Source organism: Catharus ustulatus, chromosome 3, assembly GCF_009819885.2.
Source record: "Catharus ustulatus isolate bCatUst1 chromosome 3, bCatUst1.pri.v2, whole genome shotgun sequence".
Taxonomy (NCBI): Eukaryota; Metazoa; Chordata; class Aves; order Passeriformes; family Turdidae; genus Catharus; species Catharus ustulatus.
Window position 1 is genome coordinate 55,820,522 of NC_046223.1, and position 14,892 is coordinate 55,835,413.

Consider the following 14,892-nt stretch of genomic DNA (forward strand, 5'->3'; position numbering starts at 1 on the left):
ACTGGTGAGCAGCAACTGCTGCTCTTGCAGGTCATTTGCCAGGGCAGCAACATGCCCTCAGAAACAAAGATGAATCTCTGCATCACCAAGTTAACTTTGGTCTTCAACATCTTTACAGGTACTAAAAGCAATCAACAACTTCAGAAAACTGACAAAGCAAAATAATCCCTTCCTTTTTGAAGAGGAGAAATTAATCCAGAAATCATAACTAATCTGTAAGAGAAAAATCCTACCACGTACATGGAGACATTGGGAAAACCTGCCAGTTTGCATGCCTCAAGTGCAGACCAATCATTGTCCCTAAGACACCTCATCTTCTTCAATGTTATTAATACTGTCCTTTCCAAGATATCTGCAGTTTCTTTCTAAAACTTACTATTACCTAGACATCTTTTGTTAGGCTGATTTTTTTTTTAATTTACAATGGTAACATAATTTTCTCCCTTTGCAATTCCATCATGAAATGACATCTAAGTTAAGTCATAAGACACTGCAGAGGGAAGAAAAAAATACACTATACAGTAGTTGATGCAAAAGATACTTAGGTAAGTAAATTTATTATTAAGGATCAGTTCATCAGAATTCTTAGGAAATTATTAGCAAGTCAGACTATCTAAATATCAAAGGCTTTTTGCTGCAGAATACACTGAAAACATTTTAAGCACAGGGTGAAAAAAACCTTTCCACATCTTACAGGAAGATTTTTTGTTTGGACAACACAGCTTCTAGTCCCATATTAGGTAACCTGAGCCAACTAACAAGACAAAAGGGTCTCTCTTTCTAAATGTTCTAGTCCATTTTCACATGTGTCTTGCTATATGGCCTCCAGGAGCCACATTAAGCAAGTGATGCAAGAAGAGCTCCAAGATGAAATCATTCTCAGAAACCCTTATCTTGCTTTTTCTCTTTCGCCACTATTGCATTCCATGGATCACAGAGCATATCAATAGTGGATTTAATCAGAAACAAGACATTTCTTCACGTTTTCCTCTCTCATACTTGTAACATGCCACAAGAAAAATAGGCCAGTTTGATGTTTGTATTAAAATGTGACTGTTGCACATTGCACAACCTGATAAACACCTGTCAGCTCTTCATTTACAGGCAGAAAAGGTAGGATTTTGTTCTACAGATCTAAAGTTCCAGTGTAAATAAAGAGATGAGAGAGAGTCCAAAGAAGTAATCTGAGAAATACAACTTGGAAATGAGGGGTAAAATGATAATTTTATTTCCATGCATTTCCCCATGTTTACAGAGCTTTTTGGAATTTTCCTAAAAAACTCACAAGGCTTGACAGTCCAACCACGCTTTCATTTTCTACACCCCCTCCTTCCCCTCCCTGCCATTTTTTCACTGACAAAGCTGTATTTAAAACATTACAGAACAAAAAAAGTTTGTTTTTTTTTTAAAAAAAAAACAGGCTGGTTTTGCATGTCCTATTCTTTATAGTCACTTGGAACAGACTACTATGCTAATGTGATGACTTACAGATTTTGTGCCATCCAGCATCCTGCCCTGCAACACTAGTCCTTGCTAAAACTCCAGGAGGAATGCATTGCTTCAGCAGACCCGAGACGTGAAGCTGGGCTGAGAAATAGCTCTACACCCCAAAGAAACAGCTAAACCCGGCAGAAGGTGGGAGAGGGGCAGGATTTAAAACCTGCCATTTCTTTCAATTCGGCTGCTGCAGAAGCAGAGAGCTGGGGGTCTCTGTGCCCCAGAGGGCAGCAGCCTGGCCCAGACTGCCTGCTGCCACCGAGGAAGCTCTCCCAAGCATACAGCTCGCTGGCAGAAATGAGGTCAGAGCACTGCCCGCAGCTTACAGCAGAGCTGAAAGCCTGAAGCCAGCTTACAGAATAAAGAGAAAAGCTGCACCGAGAGCAGCTGCTACCTCTAGGCTAATCGAGCTAGGTACCCAAGGATGAGACTTACTCACTCAAGACTGGGAAACATTACTTCAGTGTTTTCTTAGGGGCTAGTCTGTGTCTGTGCTTTGAGGTAAAAGTCAGGATTTCATCTAAAGGCTCATGAAAACCTGCAAATCAGTGAGGAAGGACTGCAAAACATCACTGAGGTGATATTAGAAAAAAAAAACAAAAACAGACTAGAGAGGTTTGCTTCCTAGCTCCTGTCCCTCACATATACAGCTATATTGTATTACAGACAATTTATATCACAGTCCCGTGACATCGTCTAACTTACTCTCTAATACTTCACCACACAGAGCCCTTGAATAAAAACTGAACAGAGCTGAAGCTCACATGCAAAAAAATCTGTAATAAACTTGGTAAAGAAGGTATTCTCAACTGGTCTCTACTGTTTTGGCTAACTTTGTTTTTCAGTATGTGTAAACGCTAGTGTGTTACATTTGGGGCTGGCTACTGGAAGTAGAAAATCAGCTGCATTACCATCCTCCCTTTCCCTGCAGTCTGTGAAGACACAGAGTATCTGTGCAAAAATCTTTAAATCCAGCCCACCACATGGAACAATATCTTAGTCTAAGGGGTGGAAAAAGAACAGTACTTTCCAAAAGGAAGTGCCCACACATAGAAGCAATTCAATGGACTGCACGATACAACAGTTTAAACCAACAGCAGTAAACTATTTCTTTATTCTTTTGAGATAGAAAAGTCTTCACTAACCATTGCAACCACCACAGTTTCTCAAAAGAAAATATTCCCAGCTGGGCTGCTGCTGAGAGTGGCAGGAGTAGGGGGTAAGAGGGTGGTGGACAAATGAAAGAAATGGTGAAAACTTAAAACTCTGAGACCAGACCACTGACTACTCTTTAACACAGCAATGAAAAAACATTGATGTTCATTAAGAGTTGGTAAAGGATTACTACGTAATAAAGCAACAATAATCCTCTAATTTTTGTGATGGTGAAGAAGAAGAATCTTCATGAATTCTCTAGGCAGAGATACATATCCCAGACTGGTTATAGCTGGTTATTTAGCCTTCTACCTAAAAACATGCATGTGGAAGATAGCTTCTTGGCAGTCAGGGATAAACACGAGGAAGATACAAAGAGAGAGGCTGTATTCTTCCAGAGCTTGATTTATTGAGGGACAGCTCACCAAGACCAACAGTTGTTCTCCTATCTTCCGCAACATAAACACCAAATAATTTTGTCAACATGTAAAGGTAAACTTGTTTTTTAAAGTGGTATCTTATTTATTTTGATTTGCCATTTCATTCTTTGTTGTACATATCTGATTGCAACAACTAAAACACCCTGTAACAATTCAGCTGCATGCTCCAAAATCTATTCAAAATCTACTATGGCAGGAAAAGGTGTCAGCAAAAGGAAAATACTGGGAAGGATAATGAATGCATGATAATGAAATATATGCTGGTCAATATTCAGATAATACATTGTCTCAACAACGAAATTCCAATGCAAAATACAGAAAACAAAACTAAATATATGTATACTGAACAGCTTCAATTATTAAAGAAAATGCATGCAGCCAAAAAATGCAGTGTTAGACTTCATGCCAGGAATATTAATAAACTTATTTTCCCTACCTCTGAGGAAAAAAATGTGTGTTAATTTAAAGCCCGTAGGAGAATACTGCTATATTGCCACTGGACATGAGGTGCAATTTACAAGACCACTGAAATTTGGAATATATACTGCTCATACAAAACTAAAATACCAAACCAACCAACCAACCAATACAAACAGTAAAAAAACCCCAACCACTTAGATTTATTTGTAGTTCTCACACTTTATAACATGATCACTTAATTCAGAATGCTATTCCTATTTGCATTTTGGAATTTTTCTTAGAACAGCATTTGTGCCTTTATATTCTAAAATATTTGCCTAGATAACTTTTGTCACTGAACAGCCATCAGATTAGTGGATCATAAAGTAAATAACAATTACATGATCAGGTATCTTTTGAGAAACTCACTATTCTGTTTAACATACTGCTAAATTTCAAAGGTATGGATAAAATTATTTCTGGGATATTAATTTAGCTCTCAGAATAACACAGAAAGAAAATTCTCCTTGAGTAGTAAGGAGAGTGGTAAGGGGAGCAACAATAGTTATGATCACTAATCTCCTACAACAAAATAGTTTTTATCAGCCTGAATTCCAGTAGTTTTACTATCAAGTTAATTAATTGACTCCTATGCTAATATCTAAATGCCAAGCAATTAATGGCACTGAACTATAAATGGCTTTTCTTTGCTCTTGTAGAGTTATTTTATAAAGCAAATGCAATTCTGTCACTTCACTGATTTAATGCAGGCTTTGTGAGGTTAATATTCCACAGCAATTGCAAAATAAAGAACTGCTTTAATTAACCTTCTGTGATTTAAATACTGGGAGAAATCAGAACTCAGAAACTTTAAATAATATCATCATCATAACAACAACAATACTTTGTGGATCGAAGCCAAACCACTGATTTGAGAACTTTAAGAAATACATTTGGATACGTGTATCTTACCATGTTTCTAAACTCGTGAAAAAGGCCTTACTTTAAGCATAGCATACTAGATCCATTATAGATTTTACATAGTTTTTGTAGTTGAGCTAAAATGTTTCCTTTTGGGATTATTTACAGTAATTTCATGAACACAAGCCACACTGAGTATAAGCCGCATCGCCGGGTGTTGGCAAATATTTCGTTCTTTTTCCATAAATAAGCCGCACCTGAGTATAAGCCGCTCTGTCGTTCGCAGCGAGGACCCGCGTGCAACGAAGGTGCCAAATAGTAACAGAACCGCGGCAGGGCGGAGTTTACTGGCTCGGCTCGGGCTGTGAGGGCTCGGGGTTGCCGACAGGGCTGGGTGGCCCAGCTCGGCGCTGCCACTTGGTGGCAGGGGGGGCACAGAGCCTGCCAGCACCCACGGCAGTGGTGGGAGGCGGGGATGGAGCCACCCCACTCCTGCGGCGGCGGCATGCGGAGACAGGAGCTCCCCAAGCCGCGGGGCCAGCAGGAGAGAGCTCCCTGCCTTCCCCACTCCCTGTGCTGCCTGCACAGAGCAGCTCCATCCGCCGCGCAACAGAGTAACCAATTTGTAACAACCGCGTAAATGTCAGGTGCTTGACTTTGCAGTTTGCACTGACCCGATCGGTTTGCACTCCCGGGGTTGAAAATGTCAGAAAATTATTCACATATTGGTCACTCCTGAGTATTAGCCGCATTTCTGGTGTGGGAGCAAAATTTTGGTCAAAATGGTGCAGCTTGTATTCGTGGAATTACTGTACTTATAAATGCTGAAGTTTTTAGTTTGAACAAATTATTCAGCATCCCTGTTTTTTGCACTGAAATACTTTGTGAAGATTTTTGTTATGGACACAGGACACTGCTCACTAAATCAACAAACTGATTGCATGTAAGTAACTGACCACTAAAAATTAAAGCAGCAAAACAGGACTTCCTTTTCCCTAGGAGATTAATTCCAATTTACATTGCCAGAGATTCTTTATGATATTGTATGCTAGCTTCATTTTAGTACATGAAAAAAATCAAGACTCAAGCCTTTCAGCATTGTATATTTTTCAAGCACAAAAGCTGCAATGTGTCTGCCAGGCTCAGAATGATACAAAAATACAGGAATAAAAATTAAAAACCAGCAGGATACAGGAGGTCAGGAACATTCCTGCCAAACAGGTTTGCAATGCGTTGACCTATCTCCTCTGACTATCCGGCCAGGTATCATCAAACTCCCATCAGCAGCAGATGTCTGAAGAGGTGCACTTGCTGGTTTCTCAGGAAAAGAAAGCTGACCTTCAGAATTCCTCCTTCAAATGGAAAAGCCTGCTTTCAGCAGAAAACCATTAAGAGATGAAGACAGCAAAAGAACATACATACTGAGAAAATGTTTAACTACAACGAGGGAACTTGAAACTGAAGGTGCTGTTCAGTTGTTGAGACAACTCAGAAGCAAACAAATTCTTTCACTGACAGTCCTTCAGAAGATTACAAAACAGAAGTATAAACAAGCTTGCTACATTTTATACATGAACAGTAGTACCACTTTGCAAGATAAAGTACTTCTCCTTTCCCAGTAGTATCACTTAACAAATCCAAGTTACTACAAAGACAGCTATGTGTAAGGTGCAGTTATACATGCTAACTTTAACAGCTTCAGGCCTAACAGACTGGAGTTGGATTTTTATTTGCATAAATTGATCACAATGTCTGTAAACACTCTCTTTAAGATAACAGAGTCAAGAAAGCCTTCTCTAAAGCTGAATGCCGATTTTTGGGTTTGGTCAACAAGCCTTCAGCAAAAACAAGCCTGTGCTGCTGTGACTGGTGCTCTGTGCTATGCCCTCAATTTTGGGTTTGTGCTCAGATGTGAGTTTACAGACAATTATACTTTCTTCTTCTGCCTGACTCTATTCCTTCTAGCTACTTGGCTCTGGAAGATTATTCTCCAAGTCTGACATGGTAGTACCCATTATAAACTTACAAATACAGAGAGAAATCACTGAGAAAAAAAAAAAGAGAGAGGTTTGACACATTTACTGGAATGATATAAGCAATGATGAGCAAACAGACCAGTCCCCAAATGGACAATAATGAGCCATTCCCACTAGTGGGAGAAGTAGCACAGGAGTCAGTTTCACTGAACTCCTGAGCTGAGCTAATTAACCTCCATCAGATAAACAGCCTTATGCTTAACACTTGTTTGTTATCATAGCACCATCATGATTATGAAATAAGAATTTATAAAAGCATTATCTAACTGGCAAATATTTCAGTCAGTTAAGTACTCATTGAACATACAAGGGTTCAAACCTCTCTTGTCCTTCCTGAAAATATCAGGTGCTTAAGAAAGGCTCAAAAAGGATAAATCAGTTTTATGCACAAGTACAATATGGTTCCTAAGTATTCAACAGTTCTTAAATCACTTCAGTGTTCAGCAGGTGCTGGTCACTGGTGGCTTGACTAGAAGCTATGACTTAAGTCGTAGTGTGTGAGTTTGGAAGCCATTTGCTGAAAGCCTGCTCCCCCTTCCCTGCTCCCCAAGGCCAGCCAAGTTTGACTAGAGATGCAAGAAGCCAATATTGCACTATGCCTTTTGGTAGCTATCTGACCTCTCTGAAGCACACTGGCAACAGAAGGTTCAGTGTACCAAAACTCATGCCTTCATACAAAATAGTACTATTGGTGTTCCTTGTCCCTAATTTCAGCTCCCCTCAGAAGGGAGGCTGAAAAAGCTGGCAAAGTATATATATGTATCTGTATAAGTTCTTAGTGTCACGAGCCTGGGATTAGATGTTTTACAGGAATTACTTCTCCTTTGTACCTCTTCACTCTGGAAAGAATATAATTGCTCCTAAGCTAAAAACAACTCCAGCATTTCAGAATGGAGTGAGTGTACACTGAGCACTAGGCATCTTTGTTGCCGAGATGATGAAAGCCATGAAGGATTTATGGTACACAACAAGCAGTGGTGTTAGCCATTGCTGTTGACAGCAGGCAACTATCTCTTCTGAACATTAAATTTGATTATGAGTTCCCATATAACTGTAATAGCCAACTTCCACAAAGAATACTCTCCTATATGCCTGGCAGCAAATGTCAGATTAACATACAAGCTTGTTCTTCCCTAGATTTCCTGTGGTTCATAACCCAACAAATATTAAGTGCAACCACTCATCTAGTGGTAGAATGATTACAGACACAAAAGTTTAAAAAGCACAGAAGAACAAATTATTTTTATTACAACTTTAAGACATGTGCAGCAGTGTGGTAGTCCTTAAAACCAATTTAAAGTCTGAAGGATTTCAGGTTAAACTACAGTACAGTCATTCTGTGCCAATTCTAGTATCTTAAGAGTGATCTTATTATAAAGAGAAAGTGAAGTATACAAATTTGGACTCACTGAGGAGTGTCAGTATTACTTACTAGTGAATTTGGTATTTGCATGTATGACAGTTATTCCTATTATTACAATACTATTTTTGTACAGTGTTACATCCCAAAACAGCTTGACAATGTTAATTAACATGTTGTTTATTATACTGTTTAAAGAACTTTAGCAACTCAGATTGAATTTAAAAACAATACTTCATCTTCATTGTACCAAAATCACTTTAATAATTTGGTGCTTTTTGCCACAATACAATTTGTTCTGTTTTCATGACAGTCATACAGATTGGACATGAAAACAGATTAATTAGTTTCACATTTTGTTCACATTTTCAAAGACTGTTTCAAATCAGGAAATGTTTTATCTGTCCTACCTTGCACTGACTCAACACTAGAAACAGATGTCTGTGAAAGAACATTCTCATCATCATCTCAGGCTTAAAACTGAGACTAATTCCAACCACTGATTCCAGTTCAGGGAAACTTAGAGAAGTTGCAGCCCCTTATGGAAACATTAGTGGTCTCCAATCCTCTGCCTGGAGAGACTGACCAAGGTGTTGCCAGAGATGCTTCCCACCTACTCATGTACACTGACTTCCTGCTTCAGCTGCCTTTCTATCTGGGACTGCTAAAACAATACACTAATTCCTACTGGCCCAAACTGCATTTGTCCCCTGGTTCAGTCTCAGAAAAAAAAAAAAAACCCACTGGTTAGTCTGCTCTTTATTTGTCCTATACAGTTTGTGATGGAAAAAAATCTGGCCAAGATCAGTAGGTAAGGTATATTATTCTAGGGGGCAAACAATGCTTTGGCCAGCTTTTAGAACATTTAAATAAAACCTGTGAGAGGGTGAAAGAGTGCTGTTTGTTTGCTTGTTTATAAAACATTTTCCCCTTTTAAGTAAAAGCAGACTAAAGAGTGAACCTGAACTACCTAAAAAAACCCCATAGTAACCACAACAAATGATGTGCAAACACACACAAACTCTTCATGCATACAGTTAACCAGAATGACCAATGCCCCAGAAAAGGGCACATGCATACCCCACCTCAAGGACCTGCCACACTTCTTCCCAGTTTAATCTTATGCCTGTACATGAGAAAAAGGATCAGCATTCTATTCTGGAAACTTGCAAGCAGAGAGCTTCCCAGGAAGGTGTAAAACAAAAGATGACTTCATTCAGGGTAACAGCAGTAGGTGTAAAATGAAATCACTATTTTTGTTTAACTAAGAGTGAGACCATAACTATTTTGCAGATCCATTTCATCTGTCAAAAATTGATATGGTCCCAATTCATAAAATAACACAATAAAGCTTAAAGGCACATTTCTGTCTTGATACATATGAACACATGCTACATAAAGCAAGGAAATATATAAACATGGCTGTTTACAAGCCAGTTGGAAAGCATAAAAACCAAAAATATACATCACACTATCTTAACAAAATAATGTTTAATGATGACAGTTTAAGTTTGCAATTACATGACATTCTTGAGCAAAATATCACTTCTACTTATGGCAAAAGATTTAAAACTGCAAAAACAAGCGAAGCATTTATTCATTATATGCCATTTCAAGATGAAAAACCCTGCCAAGGGCAACACTAGAGCAGTGCAGCACATCTTTCTTTCTCTTTTTTCTTTTAAAGAGCAGTAAAGGCAAAAAGACGTTAAAAAAAACCAAAAAACACCAAAAAACCAACCAAGGCAGTATCTACATCCACTGGCAATATCTAATGATCAATGAATCTGCTACTGCAATAAATTTGCTTAAAACAAAGCTCTTCCTTTAATGGTTTTTACACAGTAGGCTCCCGATATGAAGAGGGGATGACTGATGCTGGCTTACAATATGGTTCTATAGTAAACTGTGCCAGTATTACTATCAAATCACCTCTTATGAAACTCCCTTTCTGCCTACTATGCAATCAATTTAACAAAGATCTAAACAACTTAACAGTTCAAACATTCAAACAAATCCCATTCTCCTCCTTCCCATCTACGCTTATTAGTAGAATGAAAGTCACAAGTCACTGGAACAGTCCCAGAAATTGTTTTATCGGTTTACTTTTATTAGACAAGATTGCATATTGAATTCAAGTGAGTCAAGGAAAAACAGCAATGGCTTCACACTTCTACAATATGTGAGAAATGAAGATGAGCACCAATTCTAAGGCACAACACAGAGTTATACCTGACCTCAGGAGCTCACTCACAAAAGAGCAAAAATAAAACATCATCTGCAAGAAATTTCACATCAGTTTTGTCCCTATAACAGACCACCCAGATCTTCACACTATGGGGTTTTATACAAAAGGAAACTGGTGGCAAGAACAAGTCTGTCATCCAGACAGAATAAACATTATTTTCAGCTTTATAATCTCCAAAACAAGTAGCTTGATATAAATACAAGAGAAATAAAGAAAATACAGTCAGGAAAAGAAGGCAAATTAGAGAAGCCTTCTTTCCTCAATCTAGCATTTCTTTTCTCCTTCCTGAAGTAAAACCAATTCAATCACTCTCACACCACAAAATCAATACAGAAAGACAAAAAAATGGTTAATGAAGAATATAGAAAACACAAAGGAAATTAATTTGCAAGCTGAAAAGAAAGAGCAAAACTAAGGATGACAGATTGTATGACTGAAACTACCTCAGCTTTCTAATTGACAGGATTATATAAACAGGATGTACTGATATTTTTAGGACCAGAAATAAGAAAGATACACCAACTGGTGCAACAGGTAATACATGATTCTGTAGTTTATCTGAAAATTGCATTTAAAATATGTAAAGCTGGCTTTAAGTCAAAGCAACACAATCACATATATTCAAAGAGATCTTCAGAGAGAGGTCATATAGTCAGATCTCCAGTTCAAAGTAAGCCTAGCAAGAACAGGGTGCTCGGGGGCTTTGTCTACTTGAATTTCTCAGGTGATGGAGATTCCAGTCTTTCTGGGATTTTGTGGGATTTATAATTTTTGAGTTTGTTTCTTTCTTTCTTTTACAGAAATGCAATGTCCCTCTTGTTAGTGTCTCCCTACTGCCTCTTGTCCTTCCGTTGTGTCCCTGAAGTAAGTTTGGCTTTGTTCTCACCCACATTCCCCAAACTGGTACCTCTCCTAAAACTAAACAAGTACCTGCTCCTATTTCTCTTGTTAAAATTTTAATTAAATAAATTATAATCTTTATTTTGCAAAGGTAATCAGTCTCATACAAGCAGAGATATGTATGCTTAAGTAAGCACAGTTTTCAATTTTTTTCTGTCAGCAGCAGAATTTGACATATGTTCCCAACTTTTTTTTTGTTTGTTTGTTTAGTATTAATTTTTGTATTCCACACTGGTTACCACTTGATGGTAATCCTACTATGCATTATCAGCAGAGAAAGAACACTATTGCTGAGGTGTCAGAAATAAAGCCTTTCGTTTCTTGTGTTAGGAATTGTTTACTAGAAGAGCAGTTCTCAAAGAATGGGAAAGCTCACAGTGGTGAGGGTATACAGAGAAATATGACAGAAGAAGTGTTCACCTGCTGATTCTTCTTGAGAAAGGGGAAAGAGTAGCCATGGAACTGATCTGGAGATTGGGAAAGAAGCAAGGTTCAAGGTGTTTACTTATTATTTTTACTAAATAGTCCTATCTACACGCAAATACTCCAATCACACAGTAAAATTATCATGTAATCCAGAACCTGAGATCAGAGTTCAAAATTTAAGAGGCTAAAGAACAGTCATTCACGAACCATCAAGAATTCAGGTAAAATTCTCACAGAAAGGACCACCAACTGCAAGGGCGTATTGCTGAGGACCTAATGCATCATCTCAACTTGCAGATTAAGGCAAAAAATGACTACTGACCTTTAGATGCCTGTATCACCCTCAAAGCCTGGATTTAGACCGTCCTTCAGAGTCACTTCAAATCATCAAAAAGGGAATTTGGCTACATCAAGGCTGGTATCTTTTACCTGTGAATCTGCCCCTACCTTTCTCTTCATCCAGTTCTCAGAAATTCAAAATATATGGAAGGCTTTACTCTAATTTTGCCTTCATCCTTCTATGATCCCTTTCACTTCACTGCACAAACCTTCTCTTTCCCAGCTATGATAGCAAATGATGTAATTGGAACACCTATCAACCGATAAATCAGTACCTTGCTACTCTTAAGGCCTATAAAGTTGGAATGTTTTGTGTATTTTTTAAACCAAAATATTCAATCCATTTCAAATAACAGTATATTTAAAACTTGACAAGGTGTCCAAGGTAGCAGAAAACCCATTTCATTTCTGTGATATGTAGACATTGGAGCAGCTGTGTTTCTTCTATCTTATAGGCTGCATTACTAGGTCTTTATCTGCTGAGACTTCACCAAGATGCTCATGAACAGTATTTTTCAAGTCATAGAGAAATCAAGCATTTAATGGTAAAGTAAAAAGGAAGAAAATTAAATTTAAAGACACAACTGCAATCTTTAAAGTTGCAGTTACATATAAATCCAAAAGACAGAATGTGGTGACATTTACAAGAATATCATAGATACAATTAAGAATTCTATTTCATAAACCATCCAGCATTTTAATGAAAAAATTAAATTCTCAATGGAATTTTAAAATGTAGATGAAGAAAAATTAACATGTAATTACACAGTGAAATTATCATAGCTTTATTTTAAAGTCAAAGGAGGGGAGTCTCCAGTATCATTGCCACTTACAGCATCTTTTGTTAGTTTATTTTGCACACTATTTTTATTTCAAGCTGAGATTTCTACATTGCACCAGCATAATCCCAAAATGTTAATCAAACATGCCTGACAGAATTCCCCAGCGACTTGCAGCAAGTGCTGATGCTTCCACTAATATCCAGTCCTGAGCAACTCACTTTTGTTAGATTTCCCAGGATGGTGAGTATGCTTTAGTTTCATCCTCCCATTTCCAGATCACCTCTCCATGATTAACAGAGCTGAGACTGCAGATAGAATTGAGCCTACATGTTCAGTTGCATCAGCTATGCACATCCATTTTGTTCAGTATCTAAAATCCAAGTGCTTCTTCAGCTCTGGGAACCAGACCCATACATTATCACTTCTGATCTTGGTTAAAAACGGAATCACTTTAAATTAATTTTAATGCTTAATATAAAGAGCACAGTTCAAAACCAGTAATGGATAACGAATTGTGCAGTTTCACTAACTGGATGTGCAAACTGACAACATCCAAATTAATAGCTGCAATATCCATTTAAATATCTTTTAAGAAGCTCCCTTGACACAGCAACCCCCAAGTGCCGTGAACTCCTCCACAAAAACCCCAAAACAGCAGTGGTCACATTAGATGCAGGAATTCTCAACTGTCTGCCTTGTGAGGAAACAACAAAACAAAAGCAAGGACAAGCTCCAGCATCCACTGATACCTTATAAAGAAAGTGTTACCTGTTTTTAAAAGCACAGTTAATAGTGGCTGGGACATATACACTGGCTTTACCCTAAAAAAGTGGTATGAAATGAATTCTGAAGATGTGTGCAGATGAATTTGTGCATATATCCTAAAGACCATTCAGAAGGATTTGGTCTGATTCCATGTTTATTTAACTTTGCCCAATTTAGTATTTAATTACTGTTACGCAATTAACATGAAAAAATGAGGGGTGGGTTTGGTTCACTGCACACAGGTCCCTTTTACACTTCCAGCCCCAAGGTGAGTGTCAGTAGTGGAGGACAGTGCTTACCTGCTGAGCCTGGTACCTCTGCTGGGCCTGCGACAGATACTGTGCCTGGGGTGGCAGGTGCTGGGGCTGCGGCTGCTGGTTGTAGTACGGCTGCTGGCCCTGCTGGCAGTAGCCACTTACACCTTGCTGACCATACTGAGGTGGGATCTGTTGGAAGAACCAAGCAAAGCAAATACATGAGTGGAAGCAGAAAGACATGAAATCAAGTTATGTCCCACCCATATGGCAACCTCAGCAGAAGTGACATCCTCAGCTACACACCTGACTCAGCGGTCTGATTCCTTTACTCAGCAGCTAATGGGAGCCCTTAGATCCTCTTGCCTTAGCAGGAGCAGTAAGCCCAAGTGCCCTGCATAGTTACTCTTTTCAGGAAGAGCTTCTAAGGAAAATGCTACACTTCTGAACATCACAATTCTGTAATACCCACCCTTAAAACACAGAAGCAGTTATTTGAAATATTTGCTCTCCATGGGCACACTACTGAGGCAAATCAACAGAGGAATCACTCTGATGCACTGACCCAAGAATTGCGGAAAAAAGGCACAACTCTTAAACAGACGTTGAAGGAGAAATGATTTTGGTTTTGTCAAGTGCAATCTCCCTTAGTCTTCTGCCCCCTACTAAGATATATACTTTTTTTAAAATAACAACAAAACAAAATAACATGTTACACACCGGTTGGAACATTTATCAGGTACTGAGAACGTGCACACACTGAGAATTTAAGTTAGAATCAAAACCAAGTCAATTACAATGTCAGAGAAATTTTCTGCCATCGGTTTAGTCTATAAGCCTTGTATCAATAGACACTGACATTTTCTCGAGGTATTTGAAAAAACACACTGATATCCTGCCCAGATTTTCCTGATTTTAGTTACCTATGCTTTTCCCCAAACTCTGGAATTAAATATGATTTCATAAAAATAACAGATGCAGCACACAACTTCTCCCTTCAAGAATGGACCTCCTGTAGGTCCTGTACATCCCTGCCCTAAGCAAGTGACTCAAATACCTGAGCACATCTGAAATGCTTTGATCTCTGAACTGTTCCCACTGAAATCTGATACAATGATAAATCAGTTTATTCAACAAGCAAACACATACCTGTTCAACCTAAAGTTAATTTACTACATTCATTCAAGTCTATTTGCTAGGCAATAATAATAATAATAATAATAATAATAATACAAAGTCAAATTTAAACACCTGCTTAGGCTGTTTTTATTATCACAACTTGATGTGTTCCTGTTACTTCTGCCAGAAGTTGGCAGTCCTACCTCTTGGTTACCCCTAAAGTCAGCACTGTAACCTCACTCCTGCACTTG

At 38.3% G+C, this 14,892-nt stretch overlaps 1 protein-coding gene across 4 annotated transcripts in view; it reads right to left on the bottom strand.

The window, feature by feature from the left end:
• The window catches only part of ARID1B (AT-rich interaction domain 1B), a 328,666-nt gene that overhangs the window by 231,931 nt on the left and 81,843 nt on the right, over window positions 1-14,892 (bottom strand). For all 4 annotated transcript variants that reach the window (XM_033054063.2, XM_033054062.2, XM_033054065.2 and 1 more), the window contains exon 3: window positions 13,568-13,714. In XM_033054063.2, coding sequence (XP_032909954.1) covers window positions 13,568-13,714 — 147 coding nt within the window. The remainder of the gene's footprint in view (window positions 1-13,567; window positions 13,715-14,892) is intronic.